This window comes from Rhipicephalus microplus, chromosome 1 (genome assembly GCF_043290135.1).
Source record: "Rhipicephalus microplus isolate Deutch F79 chromosome 1, USDA_Rmic, whole genome shotgun sequence".
In the NCBI taxonomy this organism is placed as follows: Eukaryota; Metazoa; Arthropoda; class Arachnida; order Ixodida; family Ixodidae; genus Rhipicephalus; species Rhipicephalus microplus.
This window is the reverse complement of record NC_134700.1, coordinates 199,489,812-199,516,606: the sequence shown is the minus strand read 5'-3', so window position 1 is coordinate 199,516,606 and position 26,795 is coordinate 199,489,812. Positions and strand designations below refer to the sequence as shown.

General features: G+C 43.7%; 1 protein-coding gene across 1 annotated transcript; it reads right to left on the bottom strand.

The window, feature by feature from the left end:
• ATPsynbeta (ATP synthase, beta subunit) lies at nucleotides 1–26,795 on the bottom strand. The gene is made up of 9 exons (XM_037412536.2): nucleotides 26,595–26,795; nucleotides 22,873–23,055; nucleotides 17,468–17,721; nucleotides 16,777–17,004; nucleotides 15,945–16,081; nucleotides 9,897–10,041; nucleotides 6,222–6,434; nucleotides 5,390–5,591; nucleotides 1–246 (listed from the first exon to the last, which is right to left on the bottom strand). The coding sequence occupies exons 1-9, from the start codon at nucleotides 26,710–26,712 to the stop codon at nucleotides 149–151; spliced, it is 1,578 nt and encodes a 525-aa protein (XP_037268433.1). The 5' UTR covers nucleotides 26,713–26,795; the 3' UTR covers nucleotides 1–148.

Sequence of the window (26,795 nt, the reverse complement as noted above, 5' to 3'; positions counted from 1 at the left end):
TACCGGGTCACAAGGAAGACACAAACCTTCCTTTATTAACACCTCCGCTACATTAAAAAAAAATGATGGCTACCCTATGGCAGTCTGGATGCATGGCTAGCGGCGGTCACTCGTCTGTCCTGTACAAGCAGTATGCTGAAGACATCCTTTACGTGGCTTCAGCTGCCAACTTCTCAGCCTTCTCACGAACTTCCTCGATGGGACCCACCATGTAGAATGCGACTTCGGGCAGATGGTCCATCTCGCCTACAGAAAACATTCACCACAGTTGAGACAGTAAACACACCGAATTAAGTGCTCCATTTACTCATGCAAGACAGTAACAGTTTCAACAGTTTCCGAGCAAAAATTTAAAAATCTTACCAATTGATATATGTTCAAGATGGAAAGCACACCAACTCGCCAAATTGTCCGGTCTGATACTGTGATGTTTGTTTGAAAATTCTAACCTTTAAAATATTTGTGCAAGCCTAGAACAAATGCTTCACAAAAGATTGGTTTCATTCTTGTATTCTGCACCCCTAGCCATCTCTTGGTGAACAGAACTCTCAAATAAAACATTTTTCTGGTCCCTTAAAGTTCCATTTATTAAGTCTATTACATATGTTACCTTTATGAATACAGTAAAAGCTCATTAATCCGAACTCTTATTTTGATATACCACTTAATTCGAAGGATTTCTGCGGTCCAGTATTTTCCTATGTAAGTTAGAGTGGATAATTTGAAGCGGCAGCCGGCACCAGTACGGTTAATTCGAAAACTTTGGGTGTCATGTGCCAGTTCCAGATCCCAATTTCGCCGCGAATATACGGAAACTATGGCCATTATTTGCCACAAGGCAATGCAACATATCGATACTATTGAGTGGCAGCCGAAGCACCCCAGTCTCTCTACTTCTAGCGAAAAAAAAAAAAACAAAGAAAAAACGGTCTCCTGGTCAACCAAAATGTGCGACTGGCGAAAACAAGCCCTGCTTCATTGCAACACAGCGGTGACACGCCAGCAGCTTATGGCATGTTTCTCGCAACGTCAGTGGGTCACGGCTTACCTATTCTTTCTATGATTGTAAAGAAATTAATAAAGAACAGTGTAGCAGAAATTGCGATGTATGCGAACCTCCGATTGCCAGTTGCTCCAGCAATTCGCGTCTTTGCACTGCTGGCGGAGTTCTTGCCAGCAACACCTACTTTGAAAACCAAGTTCGAAAGTTTCAAAGATAATTTTTTTTCCAGCCAAAACACATCGTGATCTTGGCCAGTATTGTATTTAAAATTATAATACAGTCAAATCTCATCTTGAACATGCTTAATTCGAACTTCCGGTTAATTCAAACTCACGACGAGGTCCCATCAAAGCTATGTGTATTCCAATGGGTGAAAATGCACGGCAATTTGAACGCCTAAGCACTTTCGACATTTAATTCGAACATACCGCGCTCCAAAAATGCTCTCAGCACCCCGCCCAATCCCGCGGCGGCACCTGCGACACCTTTTCTAGGTGACTGACGCTACCCGCAAAGGTAACGAAAAGGAAAGAAAAGGTTGCGGGTGGAATGTTTGCTCTCTCTCAAATGCCGTTCTGGGATGCGCCCGTGTCACGCTTCTCCCTTTTCCGTCGCTGCCACGTAAAGACCCTCCCTCCTTTTAACGCTGTGCGCGAAGAGAGAGGAAAAAAAAAAAAGAAAGCCGTCGCTGGGTTGAATGAATGTGTGGTTGAAGGAAAGGAAAAAAGCGCTATCTTTTGCAGCCCTTGCCCCTTGCGGGAGCACGGCTCTGGGACTTGAGAGGTGGGGGGTCTCTCACGCGCCGGTGCCATGCTCCCCCTATTCCCTTCTCTGCCAAGTAACCATTCTCCTTTCAACAACCCGCACGAAGAGAGCAAAACAAAAAGAAAAAGGTGCCGTGGAGTGTTGCTTTTCTCTCGAATACCGATCTGCTTCTCTCCGCGTGGAGACGCTCCTCTTTTCCATTCACGTGCTGGTCATGCTGCGGCTGCGTAGTGGAGGCTCCACTGCGCAGCAGTCGTTACTGTTGTCATTGGAAAGTAGGGACTTTTAGAATACTGTTAGCAAGCACTGCGGGTGAAACGGACGCCATAAGAGTTTTAAAATAGCGTTTGCCCTGCTGCGAACCGCAACACACGATCGCAGCGACATCATAGCCCCGAAACCAGTGCTTGCGGGCCACATGCGGCCCACCATCACCGCACGCAATTTCGGAGTGTCTGCGTGCGGTCCGCGAACGCGAACGCCTACTCTCGTTACGACGCATGCGCAGTGGCAGCGACCGCACCCCAAGGGCTCGCGGTGCGCTATTCTAAAGCTCCCTAGTGTCAGCGCTGGACATTTCCGCGCGCAACTTTTCTTGCCAGGAGAATGCTGAAGCCAAAGTTGAAATGCTTTGCAAGCTACGTGCAAAATTGATTGACTCGCTGCAGATGCGCATCATCGATTACTTCAATGTATAACAGATGTCCTGCGATTTGTGAATAAATAAGTTTTTCTAAACTTCCCCCTCGTCTGTTAGCTCAATGCACATGCGCCACTGCATGGAGAACCTTCCGTTTATTTAGCTTTCATTTATTTGAACTTCTTTAAATTTGAACCAACTTTCGGGCCCCTTCGAGTTCGAATTATCGAGATTCGACTATAGAAAGAATGTGCGAATGGTCACATCATGACGTGCTGATGCAGCGAGGAGCCGGCGACATGATGCCACGTGTCACTACTGTGTTGTAGTGAAGATTTCTTGTTTTCTGCAGGCACACATTTCAGTCGATCACGACCGCGTTTCCTTTTTTTTTTCTTCCGATGGCAGCAGTGAGGCCCACCGTTCCTCTATGTCCGCGGCAAAATAAAGACCAAGTATTGCTGGAAAACAATCTTTGGAGCCGCAAGGGCTAGCACAGCAAACGACAAACACTAATCTGATTAGTTTTAATTATTTTAAGTTCCTTGCATCCCACTTTTTGTATGTTCTGTTAATTCGAAAACCTGCTTAATTCGAAGCTTTCCAGCCGTCCCAGTGATTTCGAATTAACGAGGTTTTACTGTGTATAAACAAGTGGGTCGTATCAAGGTAAAAGACAACCGAGAGCCAACATCATGCCTGACAACTTTGCAGGGTGATAATTCAGAAGACCACAGCAAATGGGGGGGGCGGGGGCTGGAGAGTTTTTTTTTTTTAGGTATATCTGACATTATTGAGGCAAGACACTTGCCACACACTGTCTTTGCTTCCACACACTGCGACTACGAAAGCACGGTGGTTCAAGACCTCCATGGTTGAGTTTTCAGCATCTGTAGCCTTTTCCCCGACGATGGCAGTTCTCGTGTGTTTGCACCCATACCGCTTTGCACCCTTCCACATCGGGAGCATTTTCCGAAACAATGGTCCTGCGTGATCACTTACGCTCAGCAGCGAGCTGTGTTCAATCTGCGCTGATTGTGCCGTCTTTGCAGCTCTTTTGGAAGAAACTTCTGATGTTGTCCTGCCCTTTCGCAGAGTAAACTTGCTTCTGATGCTGATACGTCAGCCTTGCCACCGTGCAAACATCGCTAATGCACGTAGTATACAGAATCCATATTTGCCACCTTTCCACAAAATCGCAAAGCACAGAAACTCAGTTGTGCGAGAGTCCAGACGCCTAGGGAAGCAATGAAGGCCTAATGTACAACGCAAGACAGACTGATGCAAAAGCTGTTGTCACCTTTCGATACGGTGGTGACAGTCTCATGACCGCCGGCCTTTGCTCAGATGCACAGTACTATAGTGCCTAGAATATACTTAGCGGTACTCTACGGTATGGTTATAATGAACAACAAGTATAAAGGCAAGTGCTATTTCACAGCACTTCAACCATCGCAGCCGGAAATGCTGACATACACAAGTGAATTAAAAAAAAGAAACTGCTCTGCAGTGGCTTTTTGAGAGATTCAAGATATCATTCGTACAATCGGGAGATTAGGTGAAAATTTGGGAGTCTCCTGGACAATTTGGAAGAGTTAGCAGGTATGCAACATTTTGACTCTGGTATGGGTACAGGTCTAGTAGCTGTAGCAAAACTCACTGTTGGGCTAGTTTGTGCATGTCTGAATTCAATAGTCAATTTTGCTACAAAATATCGACCACACTGCAAACGAACGTCCTATCTGTGTTTTCCTCGTCTGCAGTATGATCATGATTTTGGTGCGAAATTAACTACTGAATTCAGTCTAGTAGCTACTGAAATGTAATGCTTCTTTTGCTCATACACTTCTGAAATAATTCCCAGGTCCTCGATTCACTGAAGGCAAAATACTGCTAAGGAGAGCACAACCCTTTATAACAGGATTGTTGGTCGATTGATGGCCTCTAACATTTTAGGGAACCAACTCAGATTCAGAAAGATGCAAAGTGGAGTAAGCTAGAAGCAAATGCTTCCAATCAAGTCTTGTATCATCACATGCAGTCTGCAGACACTTAGAACTATGCAGTTAAATAAAAAGGCCCCCCCCCCTAAAGAAGTAGAGGCTTTAAATAATGTTTTAGATCGCAGAAGTTTGGAAAAAAAAACAAGATTTCCGGGATCCGCAATTTCAGATCTTTTTATACATTGACGTCTACAGGGCCGATCAGCTACTCTGAGTTCGACTGCTTTGTCTGCCAAATCAGTTGGGCCACCACAGAAGTTGAAAGCAGAGATGGAGGAAATAGTCTTTTCCTTTCACATGTAAGGTGTTACTACACTGAATTGGTTACACCAAAACATGTAAATAAATAAAATTTCATCTCTTCATTGGCTCATTTTTGTTAAAACTAGGGCACACTATCCCTCCAGCACTTCAAGCTAGACAAAAAAAAAACACTTCCATGTACCTAAGGAGTACCTACAACCAGTTCCCACTAATTGCACATTTAAGTATTAGAAAAATATTATTCAAATATTCAACAACTATTTGAAAATGATTCAGTCTGATTCGCACCCAAACTCCAATATTCAAATTTGCTTCACACCAAAAATCTTGCTATTCGCACAGCTCTAGTTCTAAATAAAAATTCCAGTTACGAGAGCAAAGCTTTTACAGCACTGAAAATGCTTGAAATGCATGCATCTTGGCAATTCACTACATGATTAATAAAGATTCTTTACTCTTTCAACTTTTCCTTTGGTGTTTTCCAGACTGTGCTGATTATTCAAAAAGTATTAGAAAAATATTGGACAATTCGAATGTGTGCAATTCAGTTATTGTACCAAATCGAATTTTATGTTTCTTTGTTATTTGTATTTGTTATTCAAAATTTTCGAATATAAGCACAGGAGAGGGCACATATTCGAAAATATTAACACCTATCAACAATTTTAGTGAGCAATTTTAATTACGTACAATCTGCCGAGAATGTTTACGTACCATTCAGGATTTGCTTGAAGCCAGTGATGGTGTCATTGATCGGTACGAACTTGCCCGCCTGGCCTGTGAACACTTCGGCCACCTGGAAAGGCTGCGAAAGGAAACGCTGGATCTTGCGGGCGCGAGACACTGTCAGTTTGTCCTCTTCAGACAACTCGTCCATGCCCAAGATGGCGATGATGTCTTGAAGAGACTTGTAGTCCTGCAACATAGCACGATTATGAAAGGACCCGACTAAACTCAGTCATCCGTCATACACTCAAAGAATGTTTGAAAATGCACATTCAATGCAGAAATTTGGGCTACTTAGTAGTAACTGAACTCTTGCAAAGCAACACTCATAAGGAAGAAACACAGGACTAGGATGGGCCCCACATATCCACTGACAGTTTACCAATGCAAAACAACAATAATGCACAAGCATGCGTAGAACTTGCAATGAGGTGCAAATTGTGGTGCTAACACAACTACGTCACTTCAGATAAGCCTTCTTGGAATGCAAAGTCAGTGACTGTGTGCTCACAAATTTATTTGATTATAGACCGATGCAAAAAGCTTCAAATTTTGAGAGATTGCCGAGAAGCAAAACTTGCTTCATTGCACGATTGTTGCTTTGAAATGTTAAGTTCACTTGTGAAATGCCACTCTGCAAAGCAAGTCATAGAACATGCATGTAGTGCACTTATAATACTTTAGTGAACGAGAAAAACTTCTTAGGAAAAACCAAGCCAATTTTTTAAATTTTACATCAAAGGCAGTCTAACAGTGCAAGTTTACTTTCAGCACCATTTTGCAACATCTGGGGCAGCTAAGCACTCGAAGGTGGACCTGCCTGGAGAATCTTCTGGACGCCACGAGCAATGTCATAGTGCTCTTGGCCAACAACGTTGGGGTCCATGATACGAGAGGTGGAGTCCAAGGGGTCCACTGCAGGGTATATTCCGAGTTCGGCAATACCTCGGGACAGCACAGTAGTGGCGTCCAAGTGGGCAAAAGTGGTGGCTGGCGCTGGATCTGTCAAGTCATCGGCCGGCACGTAGATGGCCTGCACGAGAGAACAGCTTGTTGCAACAGCATGACCCCCCAAACCCAAAATGTAATGCTACTATGAGCTCACTGAACTTTCCAGCAAACCTACAAAATACCATTACATACATGTTACTGAGCCACAGTCCCCATGGTGAAGTCTCATGGAGAGAAATTTTGAGCACTTGCAGTCTTTTCTTCCTCTAAATGGCAGCTAAAACGACATTTTGGTGCGGGCTCGGAACGAATTATGCACTCTTGAAGGTCTCTATTACTTTCGTATAAACCGGACTAAGGTCAGCCTCCCCAAGTTAAGGGAACCAAAACAAGAGGGAAAAAAAGTGAAAACCCAAAATTGCAGAAACATTTATTTGTGAATTGGGCGCACCTCACCCCGATCTTTGGAGCTCACCTTCAACCACTATTGCAGCTGTTCCTATTTGTCAGACGAAGCACCACTACCTCCCACAGTGCATCGTTTTTCGTGCCATCCAGCGAGCTGCGGATGCACCATTTCTTAAAAGCATTTTCCACCATGAAATCTGGCAAGGAACGCCAGGCGGAAAGCGCCCAGCCGCAGACAGTTGCAGGCGAAGGGCTCTGTAGACGGCCCATCGACATCTCTAGGTTGTCGCCAGATATCCACTGGCGACAGCCCCCACAGCTTGTTTAGCACAATTTCGAGTAGCTGGAGGATAGACGTCATACCACCTAGTATCATGATGAGGTTTGTTTTTCCATCGCCGAGTGCACGTTTCACAGTGTCGGTCAGGTGACCACGAAACGCAACCAACACAAACATGCTGAGATGACGCAGCAGTGCACCTGGCCAACGGTTCTAGACTACTTGTATCCATTTGAACATCACGGCCTCATCCGTGTATCCTTTATTTTTGACGCGAACGACAACAATGGGCGGGAACGCTTCCTTTGGCATTGTTTTTCGGTTAAAAATGAATAGGGGCAGAAGCTTTCTACTGTCTGCTGTGCACACCAGTAGGATGGTGAAACGCAAGTGTTAGTTGCCAGTGGACAACAGCTTCACATCCTTGGCACAGCGCTGTGCGATCGACAAAGGCATGTCGAATCACACAGGGTTCTTATTGACATTGCTACTCTACCCTATCATGTAGTTGTTCTGCTCCCAAAGCTGGTTCACGAAGCGCTGAAATTTCATAAGCTTGTCCTCGAACTCCTCCGGCAACTTCCGAGAGATGGATGTGCACTGGCGGAAAGGAAATTCTTTGCGTCTCTTGGATCGATGCACACAACAGTTTGGTGCATGGAACACTTTCCTCGCGAGTCGAGCTTCTAGAGCGAGCTCCACGGCTTTGTTGCAAATGGTATCCACAGTCCCTGGCAGCGAGCGTGGACAAACTTCCCGCACAAAGTCCGCTAGCGTATCCTCCAGCAGCGGATGAACCGCACTTCATCCACGAAATGACATTTTCTGAGGATTGCACATCTGCAGCTTCCCTTTCTGCACTCTCCAAAAGCGCACACTTTTTCCAAAACACCGAAGTTGTGCTAAGCAGCCATGTTGCCATTCGTTTTGGTGAACTCAACATTTATTTTAAACACAGTGGAGAACTGCCTTTTTGTGCCAATACTCATATTCAGTGAACGAAAAAAAAAAACACTATAAATCAAACTCAACGTCAAGCAGAGCAAGAACTCTGAACAGATAGGAAGCACATCACGAACACATAGAAACGCAAAAAATATCTGGTATTAAGGAGCAGACTGGTCTTAGACATTTTTTGTTTATTTCTTCAGTGATATTGATCAAACTGCACAGGGTTATGCAGTGTTTTTCTGCCGATTTCAAATATTTAATTAGTTTTCCTGTAACTTATCTTGTTCCTGAGATAACTCAAGGTCACCCTTTGTTGTTTAAGGCCACCATAGAAAAAAAAGTGCTTAATTAAAGTGATATTTAAGATATGCAAACAGACTAATGACTATAGAGTGAAAGTATGCAAGAGTTTGTCTATAGGCCTTTGCTGTTATTTTACAGCAAAATGAACTATCCATTTTCAAAAGCAGTTGGAATCGTGTTGCAATTTCGATTAGTAATTAAGAAGGCTGGTGCTCTAAATTCTGCTCCCCCACTTGCATTCTACACACATACAGGTTTCCACTGCAAAAAGAATTGTTGTACCTGCCCTAGCTGCAGAGATATTGAGGCCTCAAAATTGAACAGTCGGGAATTTACTTTTTTGAGTAAAATAGAAAATACTGAAAACACAATCATGATGCGCATGTTTTGCAATCCTCATAAAGGCACTCATAAATTGGTAAAAGAGCTTCAGACACAGGTGCTGGCATATTATAAAGAAGCCTCAAAGTCTGTTCCCCATTTTTTTGCAGGTTCTGCATGTTAACAGCACCAAGAATCTGGACAGTTAGAATGACATTACAAAAAAATTACTACTTCCTGGTGTGTGAAAATTTGCAGAGAAAAACACTTGCAGGAACCAAATATGTTAATTTCAAAAAATGAATATTCGTCGCTTTTTAGTCTCAAAGACCAGTCTGCCCCTTTAAATTTGGATGTGGATATGGCTGTGTCTGGCTTTTCACACACATGCGAGCCACACGTTGCCAGACGGCGGTGCATTCTTGACTAGACACCGCTATAAAAGACGAGGGGCAACTTTTTACCTCCTTTTATGGAAATATCTCGAAATATTCCAGTTTATACGATATGTTGTTGAATTTGCTTGATCACTGCAACTGGAGAGGTAAAAGAAAAGTTCCTGAGTTGTAGAAAAGAAACGCAATGGTAAACATTTATACTAAATCAAACCTCATAACAAAGTAACATCTGCCACAAAAATACTTCGCTATATTCGGAAATTTGTTATACCATCATTTATAACACTTACAAAGCTATTCTTCACTTTGTTATATACAATAATTCGTTATAACCGAATTTGAAACCTTAAGATTAGAGTGTACTGTACGCTGTCAATGACAATGCGACTGACCAGGTCAAAAAACTGAATGAGCACTCACAATGCAGCCAGAATGAGTCTGATCACAAAGAAAAGCCTTTCCGATTTGAGGGCACTGTCAATGAAGTGTCAATTGACAACAGCAATCTGAGTATAATAATGCTTAGAAATTTGCGCCCACTGTCAATTCACAGGAAAAGTGCTCACCACTGCGAAAGCCAGTCACAGCAACAAGCAGTTCAAACTGTACACGGTACACACAACTTGTGCAAGAATTAAGCTGACATTTTTAATACGGAGAGATCTAAGCTTGACTAAAATGTGCTACTTTGAATGAATTGTTGGAAAGAGTGAATGAGGAGGGAATTAGGTTTTACAGTATACTGACAATGCCATAAAACCTCAGCTTCATTTGTAAGGCACATAGACATGTACGACGCTGCAAGAATCCTGGGACAAGTGATTTAGTAGTGCAGATATGCACAGAGAAATGCTGAAGGGGAGGAACCAGGAGAGTTGCCTACCTGTACAGAGGTGATGGAACCTTTTTTGGTGGTGGTAATACGTTCCTGCATGGTACCCATGTCAGTTGCCAGTGTAGGTTGGTAACCCACAGCTGAGGGGATACGACCCAGAAGGGCAGACACCTCAGAACCAGCTTGGGTAAACCTGCACATCGGTAATATGGCGATAAGAGAGTTAATGGCAGGATGTTGAAAATAGCATGCAAACGAACTAATCAGCAAAATCACTCGCAAGATGAGTCAGCTGTACGAGCCATTTCAACAATGTCGAAGACATTTCCACATTTTTTTTTTTCAGTACCCTAAATAGAAGAGGAATTAAGTGAATACATGGATTTCAAACCACATAAGCAGCTAACAAAATATATAGAAAAAAAGAAAACAAAAAGGAAACATCAAAGAAATTGAATCACAGAGCACAGTCAAATGCATTCACTAACGTAACATAGCTGAATACATATTCACGAGTGCAAAAACAAAGATAAAAGTAATTGAGAAAACACTTATAGAAATTACATCGAAAACATTAAATATATATAGCAAAAAAACTGTAAATAAAGCGAGGACAACCAAACAAAGGTTAGCAATGTTCCTAGCTGTGCAAACAGCCCTGCTGCACCGAGTGAAATATGGAAGGATCTGTTACTAGGGTGATGTTTGGTGGGAGAGAATTCCACTCTGTTATGCTTCACTGAATTGACAATGTAAGCGAACCTGCCATGTGCTTAATTTTCAGTGGTTAAAAGAGGAACCAGCTCGAGTGAGTCAATTTCTGACAAAAGTGCACAAAGACACTAAAAAATAAAGAAAAAAGGAAAAGCTCTTTAAGGGGGGAAATGGCAATTAAAACTGCATCAGTTATTTACTGGAACAAATTTATAAAATTTGGCACACTGATGCAATTTCCTATGCTGATATCAATGAAATCTAGGCTTGTGCGAATAGTGAATTTTAGGTTCGAAGCGAATTCGTAACGAAAAGTGGTTTTGATCACATAATTTCGAATCGAATGCGAATGGTATTTATGACATAATAAAAAAAAGAAGTATCTATCATGACCTAACTAACCTGCACAATATTCTTTATTTGAAATAGGGGCTCTACACAAATGTGATTTTTTTTTTTTTTTGGCTCAGAGGAAGTCTAAACAACCATCAATAGTAGTTTTGGTAGGATGCGAGTGATAACCTGTAAGATACTTAATGTTTTAAAATTCATTATACTTGGAGCATATAAGCTGTCATAACAAGGTCAATAAAATGAATTGATTTGAGGGCAACATGTTCCTATAAAGAGGCCGTGCAACACTTTCAAGTAGCAGTGGAGCCAGTAAACAAGCTTATTGCCCCACAAATTTAACGCCGCAAAGTTTCTAAAATTACTTCAATACAAGCGGAGTTCCAAAAGTTTGTCACATGCTGCAATTGCGTTCTCTCTGCTAGTCCCGACGAAATAGCTGGAAGTTAAGCAGAGAGGAATGTCACGGCGAAAGAAAATATGTCCCACACACCTTGCGACCTTGAGCACCTCTTTTTTCTTCGAATATGTGGCTTTTCAGTGTGATCGCACACATACTGATGGACAAACGGCGGCCTCCCGCGGTGGCCCGAGTAACGACGAGCGCGTAACGCTCATATCAGCAAATGGCTATGACAAGAGATTTTAGAGATTGTGTCATTAGCCAAAGGACGAAAGCAATCTTTAGCTTCGAAAATTTATTGTGAATTAAAGGTCGTGTGCTGCGCTCTAACATTTGCCCCGCGTATTCTCGGTAGCCTCGACTACCAATCGGCAGCGTTTTCTGACCATGTTCAATAAGTGGTACAAAGCGCCTTTAAATTTAAAGGGGGGCCTCGCAGCAAAGCGAATTTCCCCTGGATAGGTGCTTTTACGACTTCACGGCTTATCACTCCTACACTGAAGTGAAACCACCTCTACAAGCAATGACATGCAGATTAATATACACCTACTCGTTCATTGCGAATACTACAAAAATATTCAATAATTTAACATAAAGTCGAAGCGAATTCAAATACTCGACTATTCATTCGAATATTTGAAGCATTCGAATATTCGCACATGCCTTATGAAATCAGCTTTAAGATAGGTTTTATAGATTGAGTTGTGGCATTTAAATCTTTACATTCATTCACCAATTAATTGGTTAATTAGACAATTTTGGTAGCATACTTACTTAAGCATATTTAGCTAGGCCCACTGTGTACTTTAACACTTAATTTTTTAAGGTCTAAACTAGCACCAAAAATATTTCTGCACTCTCGGTAATCACATTTTCTTATCTACATCCTTTTCAAAAATACAATTATATAATGTTTTAAAGTGTGCAGAGAAAAATGAATAGCATTATGGTGCTCACCAATGTTTCAGAATCTAAGTGCCAAAACAATGATTCTAGATTCATTAGTTATAAAGCATCACTGCAATGGCTGATAGCAACTGCACAAGAAATAAAAGCTGAGAAAACCGAGCTCAGTTTTATTTCATGAAACTGGTCAATTTTTAACGTTGAGCACCTATAACCCACCTGGGATGTGGTTCTTTGTCTCTGTATATGCAGTTTCTTTTCATTTCAATTCAGTTTTTCGCTTCTTTGGAGCAGTTTTCAGCCCTTTGGTCGACTGTGACGCGCCAAGCATTCTTTCCAGCAGCCCCCCGCAAGGAGCACGATCCTGGAGAGTACCCACGTTGTGGTGCAACTTCTTGTAATGCTTTCCCACAACCAGCATCAAAATGGCAAACTGCATCTCCCACAGTACTCAACGCTTAAAAGAGAGGCAAACTGTTTTTGACTGGAGTGGCCAAATCACTGTTGAGAAACTCAATGGCATTCTGGATTCTGCCTTGCCGACATCTGTGCAGAAGTTCCCTTGAAGAGAGGCACTTGTATAGAGGCAGAAAGCTGCAGCTTGTGTGCAGGCGCTGGTTCCCCCGAGGCAGCAGCAGCATTAAACTTGCACCATGAGTTCACACCAGTAGGGCAGTGCTCATGGTGTGGCTCATTACCAGTTGATGTGACGTGACGAAATGTAGCCATGATGGCCTTTTCCATCGCAGGCACATCATTGAGATTACTTTTTATGGCCCATCCAAATAGCCTTTTAATTAAGCCATGAGTGAGACGTCTTCCACTCATGCTGAGCTCTGTCCTCGCTTTTTTTTTCCCAACTAGGTTTCGTAAAGCTGTGCCCGTTCTTTTTAAATGGTTTGCACATTCTTGCTTTTGTGAGGGTACGAGGCCATGCACCTTATCTTTGCCGAGGGAAGTAAAGGTGTGGCATCGTCGCAATATATATTGGTGTTGCAAATCCAAGAGAAAGTCCAGTTTCAAAATGAACTGGGGCCCTTCCACACTAATGGCAGCAAAATCTGAACAGAAGCTTATTCATCATCATTTGAATGCTATAAAAAATTATGCCTGAAAACAATATCATTGTCACTTTTGTCATCATTTAAAAGTTCAAATTTCCTTTTGTGGCCAGGGTAGCAGACAATGCATTCAAAGCATCGGCTCTCAATCTCTCCATTAGTGACATTTGGAGCCATAATCTGCTGCTGAATACTCGGCGTGCGAACATTACGATTGCAGATGCCACGTTGTCTTTGCTCACAGAAGCGCGGTCACCACTGCTTGTGGATGCATCAACACTGCACACAGGTTCATAATCTCAACAGCAATTCATGGACTCTTCAACACCGCATGCAGACTTGCACGGAGAGGCATCTCCAATACACGTGGGCGAATCACAAGCACTGGTCGCATCATCAGTGACGCATGCACGGTCAGCACGGTCCGTGGTTGGGTCGTAATTGGCACATACAGACGCGCTGTCACAGTCACACATAGGCGAGCTGTCCCTATCTCCCACGTGCGCCAGCTTTTGGTGGTCGGCGAGGTCACCGGCGTCTGCTTCCGTGTCCAGTTTTCTTTTATTCCATGGCGTTCAATTCTCATACCCTTGGACTGTTCGGTACTTTGCTCCTTTGGGACTATTCACAGAATAGACATGTGATGATCAACACAAGAATGAACAAACACTCAGTAGCCAGGAGTGGCTCCCTCCTGTGCAAATGTGCACAAAAGCCATTCAAACCTTAGACAACCAATAAGAGTGTGCCAAGAGCCCCCACGTGACAAATGCAACCAACGAAAGTGGTCAATGCCACTTTTGCTCCTATAAATATGGCGCTGCGGCTATTTTCAGCTCCAATCTCTCCTCTTCAGAATGATTCGAAAATGGTGGCGCTCTGTCGAGCGAGAGCCGCGGAATTCGCAACGCGGCAGCACCTACTGATTGTGTGGTTTAACGTCTTAAAACCCCCATACGATTATAAGAGATGTTGTAGAGGAGAGCTCCGGAAATTTCGACCACTTGGGGTTCTTTAATAGAGCTTTTTTTTCTTCGGAAGAGGCGATGACAGCCGTGACGCTTCAGGTTTTTCTTTGGAGGCCTTGTTTTTTCAGTCATGTTCATCTCTTTTTGGTGATTACTTATCGCATCTGCAAAGCAAGTCGGTGCTTTCGCTGCAATGATACTACAAATGAGTTCATCTCTGCTTGCAACGAAGAAGCGGAAGCAGTTTTCGCTAAGCGAGACAATGGATATTCTTCGGCAGCTGGAAGGCAAAAAGCAGGCTTTTGTGACCAAAGAACCGAATCGCACCCCAGAAATGTGGATGAGCTGGAGGCCTTTGCGCTGCAAAGTTTGTGCTGTTCGCGACAAAAAAAAAATCAAAAACTTCTTTAAAGTAAACATGCATTTTTTGGTCATTGTGGTCGATGAAATGTAAGTATTCAAAGTTAATTTTCGAGCTTTCACTATAATGACCCTTCAAAATAAGAAATTTCCACGGTCCCCTGAAGTTTGTTATACCGAGATTTCACAGTGTCAGAGCATACACTTGTGTTTTCAGCATCTGCAGCCATTTTCCCGACGATGTCAGTTTGCGAAAGTCTGCACCCGTACCGCTTCATGTCCTTGCACTTCGGGAACAGTTTCCGAAACAACAATCTTGCCCCTTCCTCGGGTATCCCATGAACAAGCAATCTGCGAGAGTCGCGCTGTCCTCACAGCTTTTTTGGAAGAAACTTCTGATGTTGCCCTGCCCTTCCGCAGCACTAACGCAGTTATGATGCTCCTGAGAAGCGATGTACACCTCTACGTCGGCCTTGCCGTTGTGTGAAACGCTTACATCAGACACGCGCTTTAGAATCTGTACTTGTCACCTTTCCGCAAAGTCATAAAGCACGGAAACTCTGCTATGTACGGGTCTAGAAACACTTGAAAGTGCCTCTTTGCTAATGAAACCATTATCGACCTTCCAACTTAACTCTGGGAAGCACGCAACCCCCACAACCACCTAGCAAACACAACTGACACCTAGGCAGGCGGCATACGCCTAGCGTACAAAATGCGGAAGCCATGACAGACAGACGCAAAAGTCATTGCACCTTTTTTCTTTTGCCTTTGTTTGATGCAGGTGGCCACACGTCTCGAGGTCACCGGCCTTCACCCGGATGTGCGGTGCAGACTTCGAGGTACTCTACAGTATGGTTACAATGTGTAGTTGCGAGTGCTCTTCTGCAGCACCGCAACTGTCGTAGCAGGAAAGAGACAGGCCCGATAAAAAACGGCTCTCTTGTGGAGACCACTTTCCAGGAGATTCGCGATAGAATTTGTAGAATCTAGAGACCAGGTCAAAATTCAAGAGTCCACCTGACAACGGGAGAGTTTGCAGGTATATATATCTAACAATAGGAAGTTCAGCTGCTTCGTAGGGATTCATAATGAAGGTAAAGCGTGGAAGCTCACACAAGATCACACAAATAGTTTTGCTGGCGGTTGTGTTGTCCTGTTCTCGTCTCTTGTTCCATGTCCGCACGTCGCTATCTTGGGCAGTACTTATGCTTCCCGAGGCCAAGAATAATATTTGCACTTTGGGATCAACATGGGAGAATTACCATGCAGACCACCCACGTAAAATGCACACACATGCATGCCATTACAGTGAGCTGGAAAGTGTTCATACCTGAAAATGTTGTCAATGAAGAGCAGCACATCCTGCCCTTCCTGGTCCCGGAAGTACTCTGCCACAGAGAGACCGGTCAGGGCGACACGGGCACGGGCGCCGGGAGGCTCGTTCATCTGACCGTACACGAGGGATACCTGGAGCAAGAGGAGTGATAAAAAGCGTTTTCGGATGCTTCTACAGAAAAACGAGGAAAACGGGGGGGGGGGGGGGGGGGGTATCAAGGAAGCCTATGACTTTGACAAAGTTTTCTTGAAAGATTAAAATATGTATCGAGATGTCTAATGGCTTGAAAGAAGAACACACTTATGCAACAGCTCAGCAAGCAAACATTTGTTTCCCGAATACCATTGCTACACTCCTTGCATACAACGACCACATAAAAAACATCAGAGGCAAGTCTGGAGAAGTCTGCAATGCACACGGTCCTCCCACTGGATCAGCACGCCTGCAGCAGAGCTACAGAAACTATGCACAGAGCTAGTGAAGTGTATTAATGCTAGCTCTTCCGAAGACAGTTGATCTACTAGTTCACTTTTATTTGCACTGTGTTCGTAATTTTACATGACACACTAGACAAAGCCCCCTATGCCTCAAGCTCCAAAATATCCAGACAAGAAAGTGGATAGATCACGCTGCATTGAAGACATTGACGAGTCGCATGTCTCGCCACATAGATAGTAAAAGGACAGTGAAAGAAACCATTGCTCTAGTATCCGGCAGCTTACTACACACCAGAAAACATACTGGCACAGTTTTACTTAGGTGAATGCAGACTGACTAGTACGAAATCTGAAGGCCAGCATTTTAATAGAACACATGAAGGCAGTACCTTGGAGTTCTTGTCCTTCAGACTGATGACACCACCTTCAATCATTTCGTGATACAGATCGTTGCCCTCACGGGTGCGCTCGCCGACACCGGCAAACACGGAGTAACCACCATGAGCCTTGGCTACGTTGTTGATCAGCTCCATAATAAGCACAGTCTTGCCGACACCTGCACCACCGAAAAGGCCGATCTTGCCTCCCTTGGAGTACGGCGCTAGCAGGTCAACAACCTGAAAAATAAAGTAGAAACAAACTTTTGTGTTATACGAAACACTGATGTGCTCGGAAACCCAGTCAGCAAGCTTCAATTGCCTCAGCATTAAGGGGACACTAAAGTGAAACACTAACTCGCATATAGTGATAAATTTGTACTCTGAAAACTTATGTCGTTAATTTCAGGATCATAGATTTATTATTAGGGGAAAAAATAAGGACAAACTTTGCCTAACAGACCTATTTATTAAAATCAAAATGCGATACAAGTTTTTCATTCTGCTTTCCAACCTAAAAAAAAGCTTATTTTCCTCTGGGCAGAAAAAGAGTTAAAATTTCTTTTTGCCACACTTTACGCAGTAACTCCTCCCATGGTAATGGATATTAAATTTTCCTATACAAAACTTAATAAGCCAGCATTTCAGACTTTTCGCCAACATGTATGCTATCATCAGTATGCCTGAGAATGTGATGCACTACCTTGATTCCTGTGACAAGGATCTCCTGCTCGACACTCATCTCAACAAACTCTGGCGCCTCCTGGTGGATGGCAAGGAACTTGTCCGAGGGAATGGGGCCCCTTTCGTCGATGGGCTCACCAATAACATTCATGATACGACCGAGTGTCTCGGGTCCAACGGGGATCTTGATGGGTGACTGGGTGTCCTTCACCTTCTGGCCTCGCACCAGACCCTCCGTGCCGTCCATGGCAATGGTGCGCACCGTGTTTTCACCTGAGGAGAAACCAACCACCCGTGCTCAGCTTAAGGGAACACTAAAATGAAAGAATGTATCTGTTTAGATTCTAATAAGAGAGCTAACTTAATTTAGCTATCATAGATTTCTGAAAAAAAAAAAAGGAAGATCAGTGATTTTTCCCAAATTTTGCACCGAAATTTCTGCACGTGACATCCCAGCTTTCAAGGTATTTTTGGGGTTTGAGCGACATTGCGTAAGCAAGAACTTCCTAAATGTTGTTGTCTTCAGTCTATCAATTTTTTTATTTATTTATTTAACCTCAGAGTCAACAGACATTACAGAGGGGAGTGGTAAAAACAACAAAGCAAGTTTGTAAGTACAAGAGGCAATGCAATGTTTTTGGCTATACAACAGCAGATTGAAACAAAACTAAACAAAAGAAAGAAAGAAATGAGAAATATCAAAATGGCATATAAAAAAATAGAAAGATACATACTTATAACAAAGATAAAAATGACGTTTCCAAGTATACGATGAGCATTGTTACACTTCAGTGCGACAGGTACAACAAATACAACTGGTAACAGTGAAATCTTATTTTTAGAAATGTATAAGGTGAAATACTACGACCAGGTATTCAAAGAATTGGTTAATACAGTCACAAATGCGTCACGATCTGAAATTGTTACAAACGATTCGGGAAGGCAATTCCAATCACGTGAAGTGCGTGGTACGTATGATCGTCGAAATGACTGTTAGACGATGGGATGCCAACTTTATGAGCGTGATCTAAACAATGAGAAACTTAATGCGGCAGAAGGATTAGTAAATCGCGGAAGTATGAGTGGCGATATATTTTATGGAAAAGAGTTAAGCGGATCGTAGTTTGACGAGAAGCAAGTGAAGATAATTTAAGGGTAGATTTCATTAGTGTGATGCTCGTATTTAGATCGTAATTAGCTGTTATGAGGCAAACAGTCATTTTCTACCATTTCTAATGAACGCACCAAATTATGGTGGTATGGATCCCAAACAGATGCGGCATATTCAAGTTTAGTACGAACTAGTGTTTTATACAACATCAGCTTGACAGAAGAAGGTGATTTGATGAAGTTACGACGAAGATATCAGAGCATGCGATTAGCGTTACGAACAACATAGTGATATGAGTATTCAATGTTAGGTTGTTACTGATATGAACTCCGAGGCACTTGTATGAGGTGACACTGTCTAATTGTGTGTTATGTAAGTTATAAGTAGGTAAAGTGATAAAGTTGACACACGCACGAATTTACATTTTTTACTGTTTAATTCCATGAGCCATGTGTTACACCAGTTAAGGACAGCAGTGAGGTCAGATTGAAGAAGGGCGACGTCGTTAAGTCCAGTTATTTCACGAAAAATTACACAATTATCGGCAAAAAGATGAACAGATGAGGTGGCACAAAATGGCAGATCGTTAATATAGATTAGAAAAAGAAGCGGACCAAGAACGGAGCCACATGTGGTACACCAGAATGTACCGCACATTCCGCGGAACTAATTCCATTAGCCGAAACGAATTGTGAGGGGTTAGTAAGAAAACTTTCAATCCAAGTTACAAGGCAGGGGTCAAGGTTAAGTAGTCGTAATTTAAAAATGAGCAGTTTGTGGCACACCTTGTCAAATGCTTTGGAAAAAAACGAGGAAAATGCAGTCGGCGAGCAAGCTGTTGTCAAGAATGGTGTTTAGTTTATATACAAAAAGTCTTAATTGAGTTTCGCAAGAGTATAATTTGAGAAATTCATGTTGCGATTGAGCGAAAAATGAGTGACTAAAGAATTTGCTTAGTGAGCCAAAATGTGTTCTAATATTTTACATGGTATAATAGTGAGAGAAATGGGTCTGTAGTTCAAACGAGAATTCTTGTTACCCGATTTGTGGATTGGAACTACCTTCCCAACTTTCCACTCAGATGGGAGAACATCGTTGAGCGACTGTTGAAAAATTTTGGTTAGTACAGTATTTACTCGATTCTACCGCGCCCTCGATTGTAACGCGCACCCGGTTTCCACAACGAAAATAAAAAAAGTAAGACATCAATTGCAACGCGCACCCATTTTTCTCATTGGCCCGCACAATCACACCACTCAAGAAAACGACTCCTTTCACGAGCGTCTTCCGTTAAAATACAGTATGAGGTACGGGGGAAGCTTGGGCCTATCTGACGTGCAACGGAGCATTGCCGTCACTCTAGTTTTACCGTGGCCCGATGTCAGCACACGAACTTGCTTCACCCCCTTCTCGACGGTTGTGGTGCCAGGCATGTCGAAGTAAAGAGGCGTCTGATCGGCATTCCCAATTTGCCCAAGCAGGTAGCCGTTGTGCCGCAACTTTTGGCATATGCCCGTTCGCCTTCGGAAGGAAAAGCCTTCCCTCTTCACAAAGTTAGCCAGCACCTGTTCGCTTTAAACTGGCTCTGGATTAGCCCTTTTTCTAAGGCTAACTGCGTAGCCTGCACTTGGAGCAGTTCTGTTGTCGCGGGCCGCTCACTGTTCAATCATATTCTCACCGAGCAGCTCTTCAATTTGCGGAAACCGACCCTGCTGTGGTCCACTGAAGCCTTTGCGTGAATGTTTGCTGTCGACAATATTCGGCCTTTGTTTCCGCCAGTCCTGCACGCACGTTTCGGGAACTCCAAACGACCGCGTTGCGGCCTGATTTCCGTCCGTTTCGGCACACGCGATGACATTTCTTTTAAAAGCGGCATCGTGGTGCACTCGTCGAGTTTTTGGAGTCAGCCCTTCTATGCCGTCGATGCTAATGCACTACAAGATGACGAACTCCTCAGCACACGTACGAAGTGCCGCACATGGGAAACACACAGGCAGAAATGGACGACGCCGTGCCGACGCACGTAGAGGGCGGCCATTTTGGAAATGCCGATGGCAATAGAATGACCGTATTCATTTTTTTTTTCGTACTCGATTCTAACGCACATGCGATTTATGAACACGCTTAACCGAAAAAAAGGTACGCGTTAGATTCGAGTATTTACGGTATTATGGATACAGTATTTTGGAAGAATTTGACGTTTATTTGATTGCTACCCGGTGCCGAGGATGGTTTCAGTGACTTAATGCTTGCGACACCATCGTAGCTGAGAATGACAGGAAACGTATGATCGTGGTGATATGGTTGCACATGGGGAGCGTTGGTGGTGGTGGGTAAAGAAAAATGTTTTGAAAAAACATCATTAAGCATGTTCGAGCATTGGTCGGTCGGTATAGCGTTACCGCTAAGATCATTAAGTACTATAACATCACTTTCTTGAGGATTGATCACTCGCCAAAATTTTTTAGGGTTAGTCTTCAACATCGTAGGTAAGGTGTTGCTTAGAAAACGATCTTTGGCAACTTTTAAGGCCTGCGCGTATTCATCAGCGTACTTCTTGTAATCTGACCAACGAGCCCTACTACTGATAACCTTAACCAATTTGAAGAAACGCTTCTTTTTATTAGACAAGCCTTTAAGCTGGTGATTATACCATGGTTTCTTTAGGTTGGAGGAGATAGCGTAAGCAGGGATGTACTTGTCTGTTAGTTCCACAACCTTAGCAAGAAAGATACTCCAGTTTGACTGAACGTCGCGAGAGTCGAAATCATTCAAGAAATCAAGAAATACAGCAAGTTCATTGTTGATAGTAAGAAAGTCGGCCTTGTTGTAATCTCGTAGTGTCTTATTCGTTTTAACGGCTTTAGAACCGTTAGAATCCTTTATGAGGATCACCTAATTCAATTTTACTCTTTAGGAACTACGCAAAACCTTGTAGATGCCATCAAAATTATGCAATCATGCTAAGTGATTCGAGAATTTCAAGGTAGCGTCACCACCCGCATTTTCATTTTTATGCGACAGCATTAAAGAGCTCATTTGGCAGAAATTCTGATGTTGAGTCACCCACTACGAACGAAAAATCATCCTGTCTGACCAAACAATTTAAAAAATGCAAATAAAAAAGTTCTGGTTCAAAGCGAGAATCGAACACGAGCCGTCTGCATGAAAAGCAGGTTTTCTACCATAGGTCTTGAAATTACTTTGGGATAAAACACTATGAATGGACAGTTATAGTTTACCATTACCGTGATAGCAGAGGTTAAGGGAATGGCATTAACGTACAGCAAACATTCGTTGCGGACAGCGTTTTATAGTTTAGCGGGATAGCGTTTATGTGGTTTTTGAGCCCCAGCTGGGACGGGGGCACCATCTATCGGATGGTTAGTAAGTTAAAGAACAGCGAAAAAGAAAACGAGAACGTTTGCCTATGCCATCGCGCGATGCATTGTTAGTTTATTTTAGTAATATTAAAACTAAATAAATATGAACCACGCACCAAACGCAAAATGCGAAAACATTTATGTTGCCGATTTGTTTACACTGATTTTGTAGTTAGGCCTAGACACGTTCGAAATGCCAAGCTATCTCAAGAACTATGTCGAAGCTAACTGAAGGCAAGCGAAGCCACTTTAAACAATCGATTGCTGCGAACAAAGTGAATAAACAGCTACGCCAAAATCACGTCGAAGCGGGGGTCCGAGAGCGCCGCCATGTTTATGGTCACTATGTACACCTACGCTTCCACAGTAATGTTAAATCTGAAAAATACCGTGCGTACGGTAGCTGGTACGAATAACATGCGTATCTGCACATGCGCACTTCGATTACGCCATCATGGTACACTCGGTAAGTCTGGTATACTATAACTGCAATGTCATGTAGTGGACGGAGTCTCCTTAGTGCATGCAAGGTTGCGTGGCAGAATCCTAAAATGGCACCAGACATCAATACAAGTGAACTGTGCAACGAGTGGCTGATTTTAAGATGCCACCCATTAGCAAGTGTGCAAGTTCACAGGGCACCTTAAGGACAAGTAGCAACTGCACATCCACTCGACATTCTAGGATAGATTGAAATGTCCAATGTTATGCGCATAAACGCTCCTTTCCTTGCGGCATGGCTGAAGGCAATGTGCACTGAACCCGATCACGCTATTTCCTTCTACTCTTGAAGGCGAAGCTCAAGCGTCCTCAAAGTTCTTGCATGTTCTCCAGCTTATCAAGCGCTTTCTCACAAGTGTAGCGAAAAAGAATTTTTAAACGTAGATCAGACGCGAGAAATCATTCACTCAGAATAAAGTGCACACTCACCTAAGTGCTGTGCCACCTCAAGGACAAGTCGTGGCTTGCGACCTTCAACCTCGAGAGCATTGAGAATGGGTGGCAAGTTGTCATCGAACTGCACGTCCACGACGGCACCGATGACTGCAACAATGTGTCCATTGCCTGCCTTGGCGCTAGCTTGAGCTGCTGCATGTCTTCTGTTTACAGGATCTGAACAGAATGAAAATGGCAAAACTTATGCAATGACATAACTGTAGTTCTGCACATGCTCCCAATCTTACTTCTATATATACACACAGTTTGCATCGACGTCACCGTGGCTGCCATCTCTCGGTACCAGCTCATTGAGATACCAGGTGCATTCTTGCTCTAATGCGTGGAGCAATAAACTGACATGAGATTAGTGCCTGTTCTCCCAGAGTTCCTTTATGTTCAACCTTGGCACGGCTGGCAAACAGAAGGAAGCGGGGGCAGCACAAGACATCGCTGGGACGGAACAATTGCATGTCTTACCATAGACTGACTACAGCCATGTCCGGGTACCCAGCACCATCACGTGAACACTGAAAAAACTTTTACACAAGTTGTTTCTTATGTCATTGTCTTATTGCCTTAGTTGCATAGTTGGTGGAACATTCAATGTGCAAAACGCTACAAAGAGTACTGTAGCGGCTGAACAAATGAAACATTCAAGGCTTTCCAAATGAACATTAATATTTTCGGTCTAGAGTTTCATCTGGGTTTCTGCGAACAAATGAAACATTCCTGTATACTACTCGGCAAATTCAAGTGAGAAGCTTCGTACACCTGTCCCATTTCTTTCCTGTTTTGTACATCCTCATAAACCTTTCTAGTTTAGCACACGATATGTATCATACGCTGCAGTCTTACCACCGAATGCAGAGAGGTTACTTGGCTTGTGCCTTCAACTTGACTTGAGTAAGTCGGCGCGAAGCAAGCAGCGAACCTTATAACGCTCAAGTCTGCCTTCACGTTTTGTAGATGCTGAGGCTGAAGCTCGTTTTTGACTTGACCAAGCAAGACAAAGCAGAAAGACGCTGCTCAACTGCTAACGAGGCTAATAATGAAGTTGTTTGCATAAGGCACATGTTACAGCAAAAAAATACCTAACATTTTAAAATGACGATAAAAACGAAGTGCATATTTTTACCATTTTACGGCTAACAAGCGGCCCATGGTGCCTGCTATGCCTGCCGCCACAGCGTTGCACAGTGTTGCTTCTGTAAAGCGTCCGTTGCCCACTTGTTTTAGTGGGCACCCAAATGCGGCGTGTTTCTCCACGCTTGCTTGTTTGGAGGCGAAACAAGCATCGCATTGTGTTCTTTCATTTTTTTTTTCTTTTCAGTCGAACGCGGTGTGTACTTGTGCTGACCTGGCTTATGAGGTAACGCGACTTTCTCGGTATTCGCCTTTCTGTTTGCCTGTGGACATGCTTGTAGCGGGCTAGGTCGCAGTTACATATGAAAAATTAAAAAAACAAGTTCTGGGAACAAAAGTGATTTGTATCCTTTTTCTATGCCTGGTAAACAAAAAAAAAAAAGCGGGGGTCAGGACATTGTCCTCAGCAGAATTTTGTCTCGCGGGGTGCAGCAATGTCTCGCTGCATGATGAAGGGGGAGGCATATGATCAGGAAACGCGTGATAGGGGCACCTTTTTTTGTGTGTGTGGAATTTTTCGTAGCGTGCTGCAAGCGATGCCTTTCCGAGCGTGGAACAGTGCCCTAGAAGGGACGAAAGGATAGACGAGACACACAGACAGCACTGAGTCAATTTTGTACCGAAAGAGATGGAAAATGTGTTTTAGAAAAACAGACATAGCCTTTGCGGTTACGGCACATTTCGGCGGTGTCACCACCGGGGCTATTAATACGCACGTGTGTGCAGTCTACACATCCTGCAACGCCATAGAACTCAACCACTTCATAAAAGTCCCGCAGAAGTGCTGCCGGATGCGCAAAGCCCACCAACATCGCTTTCTTTGCAATGAGTAGAGTGTTTCCGACTGCACTGTCAACTACAAAATGCACACGAAATTTCCACCAGCACTTAAAACCTGAGCCCTATCAGTAGCTGTAACAAGTGCAGGCACAGGCTGTCTTCGGTTGTCCCCACTTTCACAGAGTGGCAACATAGCCAGCAGCTGCCACACGGCGTTTTTCGTGAATCTGTGCCGAGTGTGGAATTGTTACTCGTTGTACAACTCGATCAGATTTCCTCGGTCACGTAAAGCGGGTCGAAGAATCTTCTGCAGGCAGTGCGCCACAAAATTCTACGCTTATGGCGAGGCAAGCAAATTTAAAAGCGGCCACCGTCCGCGGGACGTCCATTCGAGAGGTGGCCATGTTGGAATAACTAACGCATGAAGTCGTTTTCAAGCTAGCCCAGCAGCTGACTTGAAACTTGTCCAGACTTCGACCGAGGCAAGTCACCTTCAAGTCGTCCGCAAGCTTGAAAACAATTTATGGCCAGCGGCAAGACTGTCTTGAGTCGAAAACGAGTCAAGTAACACCTCTGCATTCGGGGGTTAGAGTCCTGACATAATCGCTACACAGGATGAAAGCCGCCTCATAATGTAAATTATATTGAGCATATTTGCTTCAATGTTCACACCGCTTACCTTTAAACAAGTTGGGATTTGATTCCCTTGCCTTGGGCAATTTTACAAGTCTAGCATATTTCTTAGAAATGAATTTTTTCTAGTGAACGATTTTTGACAGGCAAACTTGAAGTAAACAGCTACTTTGATTTTACAACTGCACTATTCAACAGCCCTGAAACAGCAGTATGAGTGCAGCGATATAATACTTGTAGGAGAGTATCAGTGAAACTCGACATGCTTGGTAGGTCCAACAGTATCGCAGAATTTACTATTTGCTTTGAAATGCACGGAGACGTTAACTGTTTATGCTGCATTTGTAGACAGCCCAGTAGATGCAGAGTTTTTCTCTCACCTTCGACGTTGAATTTCATTACAACGGAAAACAATAAGGCCACTTCTATAATAGGCTACTTAGAGAGAGGGGCGATAATTTCGAAAAACCTCCATGTGTGAGAAGTTTGTCGCGTCTTGGTTTCACCGACACACTTTGGAAACGAAGCAGGAATGCGGACACCAGCCCAACGCCAGCAGCAGATAGCCGGGGTCACAACGAGGGTACACTTGACCGGGCAAGCGAAAGTAAAATTTGAACAGTCAGTGGTAGCCTAGTAAGAAGGAAAGGTGTTTTGATAAAAGGCACACGCGAAAAAACCACCACCCAGAAGAACGTTCTGCTGGAAGTGAGGTGCAGAGCAGGATGTTGGAGAATTGGCGATAGCCAGCCCACTTAACATGTGACCTCTGCGTGTCCGTAGTTTCTTAGAGACCCCAAATTCAAGTTATTCAAGAAAGACGTACCGAAAACAGCTGTTTATCCCTAAGAACTGCTTCAACTAGTCGGGGGTCATCTCTGCCAGGTCGGACCGGCTGGGAGCAGCATGGACGCCGGCATGCAGCGCCAACCGAGGCTTTAACATAAGAGGGACCACCGTTGAACGCTGTTTCTGCGAGTGCAGCAATACCTCGCAATCCTACTGCTGCTGCTCACAACATTTTATCAACGATGCAGTCGTATTTTTCGCGGACAGTTCAGCTATAATCGGCACCGTTAACCCTAATTGACCCAACATTTCCACCCAAGGGCAGAGAGCGGTCGGCGTCGACCGAAGGGCAGAACTGTAGCACTTACGTGTAGCACACAGCGCCGGCAGCAACTTCGAGTTCGCCCCATTGACTTTTACTAAAGAGGCGGCAGGCTTGGCCGCTTTTAGCACGCTAGAGCAGGCTCTTCCTACGACACTGAGCATGTTGCACCCTTGCTCCGCACGAAGGACGGACGAGGATCCGACGAGAGAGCAAAGAGCGATCGAGCAGGCAAAAGTTGGACGAG

What these genes read in the sequence shown, in the direction of transcription:
- ATPsynbeta (XM_037412536.2), bottom strand. Translation starts at nt 26,712, where the DNA reads ATGCTCAGTGTCGTAGGAAGAGCCTGCTCTAGCGTGCTAAAAGCGGCC. An exon ending in TGAAGGACAAGAACTCCAAG is followed by an intron (nt 16,082 to 16,776) that starts GTACTGCCTTCA and finishes CTCTTGCTCCAG; the next exon opens with GTATCCCTCGTGTACGGTCA. An exon ending in GTTCCATCACCTCTGTACAG is followed by an intron (nt 6,435 to 9,896) that starts GTAGGCAACTCT and finishes TCTCTCGTGCAG; the next exon opens with GCCATCTACGTGCCGGCCGA.